Raw genomic sequence first — 10,425 nt, 5'->3', positions numbered from 1 at the left:
GATCTTCAGGGCACAGCCTCGTCTGAGACAGGGTCTTTGAGGCGTCGCTGTTAAGATAACCCTGAGCCGAAGTTGCTCTACGGCAAGGGCTGGTGCCCCCGTAAAAGGAGTGGACGTTTGGACATGCGGGTGTGTGGACATATGCGTGTGCACATATGCGTGTGTGCACGTGTGGACAGGCGGGAGCGTGGACGTGTGGGTGTGCCTGTGTGCAGGTGTGGCCTTGGAGCAGAGCAAGGGGCACAGCCTCAGCCCAGGAACCCCAGCGGCCGGGGAGGCAGCAAGGGGCCTCCTCGCAGGATGGGGGGGAGGGATGGCCCCGCCCCTGGATTCTGGGGAGACGGGGAGCCCCAGCCAGGTGCCCCAGCTTCCACTCCAGGCTTTCTCCCCAAGAACAGAAACCACAACGGAAAAAGGACGCGCACACCAGGCGAGGCTCGATGGACTTTACTGCCCCTTCTGCGTCTTAGGAAGTTTCTGTTGCTTCAGGGCCGGAGATCAACTTACAATCACGGGGCAGGGGCTATGCAGCTACTACCTCCCTCTTCCTGATCATTAAGGGAAGCGAGAAAATCTCAAGAAACCTCATTTATATTCCTCATTTAAAGTTTCAGAAGACCTAAAATGTGGCAAAGTTTCCACTCTGGAAGGGAATTTATGCTCCCAGGCAAGGGACTCCTGCCCTAGAAACTCCCTGTCACACTGGCAGGACGCTGTGTACCAGGGCGGGGGTCCTTCGCTAACCACAGTTCTTGTTTTCTGGTTATCGGGTTTGTAACCTTAACACTAAATGTAACACTAAATATAAACCAAACCCCAGCTAAGACTCGAAGGCGGTATTTTGTTTACCTTCCGGATTTTAGCTTCAGCAAACACGTGGCACATCAAGTCCGAGTGCTTCTCCAAGGCTGGGGACAAACCATCCGCTGCGCTGCCACTCTTGACCCGTGAACTGTGCCTCCCTTTTCTCGGTGAAAGGAAACTAGGCCACACCGAGGTCAGGTCTCACCCCAGCATCCCAGAAAGAAAAGCTCAGCAACCGTGAAAGAAACGCCTAGACACAGCGGCGAGGCAGGTCCGGGCAGGCGTGGCTGGCGGCCCTCACTTGGCGCAGAGCACTAGCACCTCCCGCACCAGCGCGCCAAGGCCGTCGTGGATGTGGTGGAGCGCTGTCTCGCACATGAAGGCCGGCGTCGTGACCACCTTGTTCTTCCGGTCCACGTGCGCGTCGTGGGAGGGAGTTACGGGAAACCTCACGAGCAGGACCAGCGGGAGCTGCAGCCGCCAGGCGCAGCCCCTTCCCACCCCCAGGCGCAGGCGGGAGGGACTCGCAGCCAGCTGCTGTGCTGCAGGGGTCATTTCCAGCACCACCTTGGTAAACGGAACACAGCTTCAACCAGCCTGTGCCCGGGAGCAGCGCCGGCGCTCACGCTCGGGGCGCACACACTGGGGTTCCTGAGAACCGCCACAGGCCCGCCGCGGCCTCAGGCTGGGGGCTCTGGGTGAGCAGGGGTGCAGCAGGGGTCCCATGGCACCCAGGGTCGGCCTGAGCAGGGGGCTCCATGGGGCCACAGCGGCTGCTCGAGGCCATCTCTCCACGCAGCCCCGACAGGAGGAAAGATGTCCCCACAGCCCCCACGTGCCACCCCGCTGGCTGCCAGAAAGGATATGGTGACGTCCCTCACGCAGTGCCTTGCGCCCAGGGCTCTGATGGCCTCCGCAGTCCCAGCATACGGCCACCTGCCACCCTCCTCCTGCTCGTGGCCGACGGTGACCTCGACGCCAGGCAGCACCTTGGCTGCAAGGACCGGAGCAATGCAGCACAACCTGAAGGGGACGGACGGGAGGTGTGAGCGGGCGCGGGGGAGCGCGCCCGGCAGCAGCAGGTGCCCTGCTCCCTGCCAGGCGGCCCGGGGCTTGTTGCCTGGCGTCTGAAGGCGGTAGAGGGCACGGGGGAGCAGAGTCCACAGGCACGTGCTGAGCCACCCTGGGTGCCGTGGCTGGGTCCTGCGAGAAGCCACTCACAGGAAGTGAGGAGTGAGGGGGCCGGCCCCACGGCCACAGAGACGGCGACCTCACTGCTCATCTTCTCCGGAAAGCGCGATGGGCAAGGGCACCCTGCTAAGACCAGGAAGCCTGGCAGACGCGCTGGCATGCGTGGCCACAGCAGATGGTGACACACGGACGGCGGGGTGAGTCGGGCTGGCAGCAGGACACTGGCACGCGCAGCCCAGGACCCCCGCAGCGAGGGCGCCCACACCTCGGCCGTTCCTGCCTGGGCTGGTCGTGAAACCCCAGCACGTAGGGGTCCGAGCGCCTGCCCCCTGGGGCCATTACGCCAGGTCCGGCAAGGAGCCCTTGACCGCCCTTGCTGCCAGCGGTGCTGGGGACTCGGGGCAAGGCAGGAAACACGAACCAACACCGAAGAGGCCCGGGGAAGCAAACGGCCCGGGAGAGGACGCGTGGCGGGGGCCATGACGACAGGAGGGGAGCACTGGCGCTCTCTGAAAGGAGCCATGGCGCCCCCTAGGATGGGGACTTAGGCCAGGTCCCCGAGCCACGGCAGCAGCTCAGAATGAAGCGGCGTGGCTGCGGCAGCAAACCCTGGAAGCCCACGCTCCCCTCGGCACCCCCCGCGCCCATGGACGGCGCTGGGCCGGCACTTCCCTTGGGGTCGGCCCAGTGCAGTGGCGCGGGTGGCATGAGTGGGCAGAAGAGTCGACGGCAGAGCAGTGTAGGGCTGCCGGCCGGCAGGCGTATCCAGCAGCAGCGCCTGGGGCTACACGCCACGTCTCGGTTCAGGCAGGAGCCCGGTGCCCTTGCGTCTCCCTGCCCAGGAACGCACCCAGCAGGACGGGGCGCCTGCTCACAGAGCAGGGCTCCCCAGCCAATGGCGCGGGCAGCTTCCCAGTGAACGACGGGGTTATAACCTGGGGAGGACGAGGAGCGCTGCGGCGGTGGCTCCAGGACCCCGAGTGGCCTTGCTCTCTCCTGGACGGCCTGTGATGCAGGTAGTGACCAGCCACCAGGCCAACGCGGGGAGGCGCCGTCGGAGCCTATCCAGGCAGTGCCTGCTTTGCAGAGTGCTTCTCCAACCCGAGGCCCCCGGCCCACCTGGCTCAGCCCCCAGACCCGACAGCCGCCGGGGCATGCAAATGGAGTTACAAGACTGCACCCGGCCATGAGGACGCCACCAGCCGGCCACACCAGACCACCTTCTGGTGCAGACCACGCACAGCGTGAGGACCCCGTCCACTGGGACCCTAACGGTGACGAGCACGGGCGCAGCAAGAGCGAGGTGCTGGAGCATGTGGCCCCTGGGGACTCGCCCTGGAGCGCCAGGATGCAGGACGGCGGGGTGGGTGCGAGCGGCCTGGGTCTCCCCGGGGCTGAGAAGGCCCTGCAGCAGGAGCAGTGCGGAGGGAGCACGCAGCCAGGGCTGCTCTCCCCGGGGGGGCCACACGGGGTCCCAGAAGGGGGAAGGGTGGGAAGCGGGGTGGGAGGCTGGCCAGAGGCCAGGCAGCTGGTAAAGGTCTGGAATCAGGAACGGACTGACCAGTGACCACTAGAAGGTGACCGGACTTTTAGAAGTTTCTAGAAGGGGAGGAGCATCCCCTCTCCTGTCCGAGTCCCCAGAAGGGCCGTGAGCGCGCAGCCATGGAGCACGCAGAGCTGGGCGGCCTGAGGCCCGAGTGGGGCACTCGGGTACGAGGAGGTGAGGAGCCGCGTGCCCTCCGGCCGCCTGGCACTCCTCAGCCTAGCAAAGGCCCTGTGCCCAGTGCCCGGCCGTGGGCCCCGAGAGCCGTGGGGTCCCATGCAGACTCGCCGGCTTCGCCAGCCGCCCTGCTGTACCCGATGGGCTTCCCGGCCCCGTGGAACTCCTTCAGGATGCGCTCGACGTCGGCGCTGACTCTGCAGTCCTTCCCGTCCACGGCAAACGTGCTCCTGGTGAAAGAAGAGACCCTCCTCAGGCACCAGGACCCGCACCCTCCCGGGCCTCAGCCCCGCTCCCAGGGCTCCCAGGTGCGCGCCGCTGCTCTGAAGCACTTGGATAAAGACCCAGACGAGCAAAGAAATGCTTCCAGTGCGTGCACGTACACACGTGGTGTTCGTAAGGACGCTGACAGAGCCGCGCACACATTACGCACCATGGGTATATCTGCCTGTCTCTAAAAACTAAAAGTGGAGGAAAGGGGCACGTGGGCAGGGGCTGGGAGAGGCAGGGGCCCTGTCACGTGCCTGCTGACCCTGTCCAGTGTTCCACGTAGGCGGCAGCAGAGCTCCTGGGAGGAAGACCCGGGAGTCTCAGCGGCATGTGAACAGCCTGCAGACCTAAGAGGGCTGCGTGACCTCCCACGGGAAGCCCAGGCCCCGCCGTGCTCAGTGGGCACCGAGCTGTGGTTGAGGTGCTGGGGAGGTGCGGGGCGAGGGCTCAGGTGCAGATGGCTGACGCCCTTGGAAGCAAGGCGGTGACGCCACCTCAATTAGAACGCCACGTGCTCCCACGAGAAGCCCTGCTTCTGGGGCTGCACCCGCTCTACCCCTTCGCTCTGAAAGCCCTGGCACTGCGCGCCTCTGAAAGGCCAGCACCTGGGGAGGGGCTCTCGTCCCGAGGGGCAACGGGGCGCCGGCTGTGTGCTCTGCCACGCTCAGGCCAGCTAGTTCCTAAGACTACTTAAGACAAGTGGTGACCCTGGGAGGCACAGCCGGAGACTGGGTGAGTTGTCAGGGCCCGCCCACCACGGGTGTGGACGCAGCTGGTGACCGCAGCGGACCTCCTCCCACCCGCCCCAGCGAGACGACCACCAGTTCAGGCCATTTCAGACACACCCTACAGAGCCCGCTTGCAAAAAATGGCAGCAGCGCCAGGGAGGGACGCTGAGGGCAGAACTGGGTGAGAGGGCTACTGGCACGACCACACTACCACGCACATGTGGAACGTGGACTGTCCAGGGACAGAAGTATCTGGAACCCCAGGTCAGCCCGGCTCCGGCACAGGAGAGCTCCCGTCCACGATGCGGGAGAACGCCGCGGTGGGGCTGATCCGTGTGCCCAGCAGGGCGCTACCCAGTACTTTTCTTAACAGCGCGTTCCCGTTAGACATGCAGGCGCTTCCCACTTCTCTGTATTTTAACAGCTTGGTGCCAAACGTCCCCAAAGACTTCACAGGACTCGTGTTAAAGACCGTCCCCGGCCCCACCTCTGAGCAGGGACTGGACTGGGACATGGAAACCAGCACGCGCAGCACTTGCAAGGAACATGCAAAAAAAGGGCATTCTGGAGAAACTGAGGGGAGGGGGTGTGAGCCTGAGGCATGTTCCTGCCGCGAGGTACCCGCCAGCCTTCCACGGTCAGACTGTCAAACCCCACTGCCCCGTGGCCAGGTGCACACGCAGGGAGGGTGCCCTGCCCCCTCCCGAGGGCGGCTTCAGGCTCCAGGCGAGCACTGGCGTCGGCCAAGGCCCACCAGCAGCCTCGGCAGGACGGGCGAGCCTGGTGCCCCCTAGCGGCTGCCCGAGCACCGGAGAGTCGCTCAGGGGAGGGGCGGCCAGGCCCCGTCCTGCTAACTCGTGGGCTCAGGCCAAGCCTCGTCTCCCTGGGAGACCGCAGAAACACACACCGTCTCGACCCCGAGGTCCCCGATGGCCACCCGCACTCCACCCGGTCCACATCCACCGCTGCACCTGAGAAGCCAGAGCGCATGGTACCCACAGGTTCTTGGCGGCTCCAAATCCTCCGGGGAAGATGGCAGCGTCGTGGTTGGCGGCGCTGAGCCGGGCCAGGTCTGTGATCTTGCCACGGGCAATTCTTGCTGATTCAGCCAAAACGTTCCTTGAAAAGAGCAGAGAGTCTTGACGGAAAGGCTCAGTGTGCACGGAAGGTGGGGAAAGGCGGCAGCGGCAACTCAGAGACCGCCCCCCCCCCCCAAAGGCCGGAGGAGACGTCTCCGACACAGGGCCGGACAGCATGACACAGGCAGGACTTCTGTCCTCGCGCAGCACGTGAGGCCGCCGCCTACGTCCGGACTTCCCTGAGTTCTGTTCGGACGGCATTCCAGAACCTACACCAGATTATCCTCGACCTCCAGTGCCGGTCAAGGTCAGGCAAGAAAAGCAAGCACCGCAACGCTCAGAGCAAACAGGATTTAGTGCAGGAACGGGCTGAACAGAACGGAAAAGTTAAGATGCTGCTACACAGGATGAGGAATAAACGGCAGGAAACTGCCCCTGCCCTGGCTGGGGTGAGCAGGCGAGGGTTCGGGAAGCCGGGGGCCGAGGGTCTCCGGGCAGATACAGACACCACAGGCCTGGCTGCTGGGAGCTGCCCCAGACAGCGGCAGCTCCTCCCTCCCGCCACCCTCTCCCGCCTGAACCTGGCTGGAAGGCCACTGCCACCAGAGCCTGCAAAGAGCTGGCAGGGGCTGCAGCACAGCTTCCAGAGCGGGTCAGGCAGGGGCGTGAGGGGAGCTGGGGGCCCACAGGCCCAAGACCACACACACCCCAACAAAAGAAACGATTTGGGGAGCCGGGTGGAAGCCACCAGACACAGACTACGAATAAGGGGGCGGCAACGCCAGCAGCACTACCTCAGGCCCAAACCAACAACGGTGCAAGATGCAACAAGAACCACCTTCCTTCCGGTTTAGGTAAACACCAGGAGACAAGAAACAGGCTGCGCCCTGGCAGCGTTACGTAAACAGGGGCCCGGCAGGACAGCACTGAAGGACGCACGGGAACGCACCGTCCAGGCTATCGGCTGAGCCGCAACCTAAGGACGGGGAGCCCCACCGCGGGCAGCGGCGTGCACTGGACCGCAGCGCTCAACAGATTCCACCCCCCGTCCTGCCCAAGGCCAAGGACGGCGGCGAGGTCGCACCTGGTTTCGCTCTCCGAGGGCTGCCCCTTGGCATGGTCAATCACATGCATCTGCGCAACGTCAGGAGCAAATATCTCCACAGCGGCGCCCGCGCGGCTCAGGTGCACCAGGATCCTGTCCAGGAGAGAAGCACAGGCCCAGCCTTCCCAGCGTGCTCCCTCGCTCTCACGGGGCTCCAGGAGCGCCAGGCACGCAGGAGACAGCGCGCCTGTGCCTGACTGTCTGGGCTGGGTGGCAGCACCCGGCGCCATCCCGGGCTCCCGGGCATGTGGGCATTCTTCTGTCACCAGGGCCAGCTGGGGGGCTCCACCGCAAACACGCGGCAGCTACTGCCTTGGCGGCCACACGCAGCATGTCTCCCTACTCAAGAAGCTCATCGCTAGTTCTCCCCCAACTTCCCCCGCTGTGGGGATGGGAAAGAGATGCCAGACAGGCAGGCAGGACACCGTAAGGAGGCCGGGAAGGGCAACCGGACGAAGCTGCTGATGAGGACTGTGGTCTACTGAGCACTCACGCTGTGCCACGACAATTCCCAATGCCAGCACACGATGACGCAGGGGTCCGTCCTTATCGGCCCCCTTTCAGAGAACGAGGTCACACGGCCAGTGCTTGGCGGAGTTAGGACCTGGTCCTGGTCACTGACCCACCTGGTGGGGAGGCCCCTGACTCTCCACTCTTTGCATTTTTTCCCCCAACTCCAAGCCCAAATGAGGAAACGCACCCCTGCCCCTGGTCTCCTCCCAGCTCAGCTCACTGTGAAGTCCACTTGGCTGGTGACACTGCAAAAGGGACAGCTATCAGGCTCCTTGGGGAGATTCCCAGGCAGGAGATGCAGGAGGCAGGGCTGGGTCACGCCCTAACGGGCCCCTAACTGTCCCCCGCTGGGAGCCAGAATATGGAGACCTGGCAAAAGGGGCAGCCCTGCTGCCCACTGCTTCTGCCCAGAGTAACTAGTTTTAAATAAGGTGAAAATCAGAATACAAAGTACTCAGCAAAAGCTGGTAAGTCAGGAGCTTGCCACAGCCCAGAATGCAGGGCGTGGGGGCAGGAAAGCGGCCCAAACAGCAGCTCTGCGGGGGACCCCAAAACTCCTAAAGCACAGGGTGCAGAGCAAACCCCTGAAGGGAAGTGCCCGGAAGCGAGGTCCAGAGAGAGTTTTACAAAGAGCTTTCCAGATATTCTTTAGCGGCCCCCTGCATTTTGCACAAGCGCCGTTTCCAAATTTTTGGGGGGGTCTCCCTGCCTCCTCAAGGCGCTGCCTCGTGAGACGCGTTAAAGGCCTGAGCGAACGCGCTCCCCGGCGCGGGCTTACGCGGAGGCCTCGTGGATCTCGGTGCCGTCGTACACGCCGCAGCCGGACAGCACCTGCGGGAGACGGCAGCGCGTCACGCGGCCTCCCCCCCTCCACCTCTCCCTGCCCCGCCGCCGCCCCCGCGCGCCGCCGCCCCGCGCGCCGCCGCCCCGCGCGCCGCCGCCGCCCGCGCGCCGCCGCCCCGCGCGCCGCCGCCCCGCGCGCCGCCGCCCCGCGCGCGCCCCCCGCCCGCCCCTCACCAGCGCCACCCTGGCCCCGGGTCGCGGCGCGGAGCCGTGCAGGGCCGCGCGCGGGGAGAGCGCCCGCCCGTCGCGGGGCAGCAGGCGCAGGCGGCCCGGGAGCGGCGCGCAGGCGGAGGCCGCCGCCAGCCTCGGCACCAGCAGGGCTCTAAAGGCCGCCATGGCTACCAGGACGGCGGGGTCAGGAGGTCACGCAGCGGAGACCTGCGCAGCCTCAGGCCCACGCGCACCACGGTCGGTGGGCGGGGCAGCGCCTGCGCAGAGCCGCCGGGCCCGCCTCCGACCCGGCCCACCCCACGAGCGCCGGCGGGCGGGGGCGGCGCCTGCGCAGAGCGCCGGGTGCGCCTAGGCGCCGAGGGCCTTTGGAAGGCTGGGTGCTCCGGCGGCCGCGCACACCCTCCTGCCCGCCAAGGTCTCCAGGCGCTGCCCAGCGCCCGGGGAGGGCGTGGTGGAGAATCACTGCTCCACGGAAAAGCCCCCTTGAGGAGACCTTCCCTGCGGCTGTACTGCCTGTCCGTCGGGCAGCTCAACTCCAAGCCGCCTGGTGGGAGCAGGGATCCCGCGCTTGGCCCGGCCGACCCCGCCCCCTCCGTCCTGCACCCCGCGGCGCCCCGGGGTGCCCGGTCGACCCCTCTGCAAATTTGCAACTGCCCTGCAGCGGGACTGCGGCTGGGGCCGGTGCCGTTGGGGGGTGCGCCTAATCCCCCCCCCCCCCCCCCCCCCCCCCCCCCCCCGCTTGCTTCTTTCTGCCACGGAGCAGCCCGGAGGCTCAGGGTCGACAGCCACGAGGTCCGTGCAGAGGAGTGACAGAATATCACTCGCTGGAATTTCCCACAAAAAAACATAACTGTTCGGTCTGTTCAGTCATCCAGGGGTTAGTTCATACAGGACAGCAGGGTAATGCTTGTTTTAAGTCATTTTAGTGTATTTGCGAATTCCCATTAAGTTCATATTGCAACCAGTCATGAATTAACAAGTGTTTTAGCCCACTAATTTGCAGTTTAGGCACTTACTAACCCTTCGATATATTGCAATATAGTCTTAATCTATGTTAAATTTTAAAAATAGCCAGAAAGAAATACCTATAACTGTCATAACTCACTGAACTATAATCCAAATGCTCCTTTCTCTGACACTGCTGCTGTTTTATCATTGAACAATCTTTACCTTGTCAAGGAACAGTAAGACGACTTGTAATGGGCCCCCCTCTATCCCTTAGCCTGTTTTGCAACCTCAAGCCTGATTCTCCCGCACACAGCCCTCAGTGTCTATTAACGAAGTCACCACTCCAAGGCTACCTCGCCACACCAGCCAGCCCTACATACGGCTAACCCGCCCGGCACCTTGCTGCAGCAGCCAGCTCTACCCACAGCTAACCCGCCCGGGACCTCGCTGCAGCAGCCAGCTCTACCCACAGCTAACCCGCCCGGCACCTCGCTGCACCAGCCAGCCCTACATACGGCTAACCCGCCCGGCACCTTGCTGCAGCAGCCAGCTCTACCCACAGCTAACCCGCCCGGGACCTCGCTGCAGCAGCCAGCTCTACCCACAGCTGGTAACCCGCCCGGCACCCTCGCTGCACCAGCCAGCTCTACCCCTAACCCGCCGGCACCTCACTGCACCAGCCAGCTCTACCCACAGCTAACCCGCCCGGGACCTCGCTGCAGCAGCCAGCTCTACCCACAGCTGGTAACCCGCCCGGCACCTCACTGCACCAGCCAGCTCTACCCACAGCTAACCCGCCCGGGACCTCGCTGCAGCAGCCAGCTCTACCCACAGCTGGTAACCCGCCAGGCACCTCACTGCACCAGCCAGCTCTACCCACAGCTAACCCGCCCGGCACCTCGCTGCCCCAGCCAGCTCTACCCACAGCTAACCCGCCCGGGACCTCGCTGCAGCAGCCAGCTCTACCCACAGCTAACCCGCCCGGCACCCTCGCTGCCCCAGCCAGCTCTACCCACAGGTAGCCTGCCTAACATGCGCAACAGCCTAACCTCA

At 64.7% G+C, this 10,425-nt stretch overlaps 1 protein-coding gene across 1 annotated transcript; it reads right to left on the bottom strand.

Annotated features, from left to right (window-relative positions):
* Positions 1-432: 432 nt before the first annotated feature.
* Positions 433-8,683, bottom strand: GATD3 (glutamine amidotransferase class 1 domain containing 3). Its single transcript, XM_071214996.1, has 7 exons — positions 8,428-8,683; positions 8,189-8,241; positions 6,877-6,990; positions 5,713-5,832; positions 3,853-3,945; positions 1,671-1,827; positions 433-1,230 (listed from the first exon to the last, which is right to left on the bottom strand). Exons 1-7 carry the CDS (start codon positions 8,587-8,589, stop codon positions 1,102-1,104), a joined length of 828 nt encoding a protein of 275 aa, XP_071071097.1. The 5' UTR covers positions 8,590-8,683; the 3' UTR covers positions 433-1,101.
* Positions 8,684-10,425: the final 1,742 nt, after the last annotated feature.

The sequence above is a fragment of the Dasypus novemcinctus genome, chromosome 4 (genome assembly GCF_030445035.2).
Source record: "Dasypus novemcinctus isolate mDasNov1 chromosome 4, mDasNov1.1.hap2, whole genome shotgun sequence".
Classification (NCBI taxonomy): domain Eukaryota; kingdom Metazoa; phylum Chordata; class Mammalia; order Cingulata; family Dasypodidae; genus Dasypus; species Dasypus novemcinctus.
This window is presented reverse-complemented; position numbering and strand designations above follow the sequence as displayed.

Bases quoted from the DNA above. Each gene is read 5' to 3' on its own strand.
- GATD3 (XM_071214996.1), bottom strand. From the start codon at position 8,589: ATGGCGGCCTTTAGAGCCCTGCTGGTGCCGAGGCTGGCGGCGGCCTCC. The intron at 5,833-6,876 runs GTGCGACCTCGC...GCTCTTTTCAAG, and splicing joins CCCTCGGAGAGCGAAACCAG to GAACGTTTTGGCTGAATCAG. The intron at 3,946-5,712 runs GTGGGTACCATG...TTCTTTCACCAG, and splicing joins TTTGGAGCCGCCAAGAACCT to GAGCACGTTTGCCGTGGACG.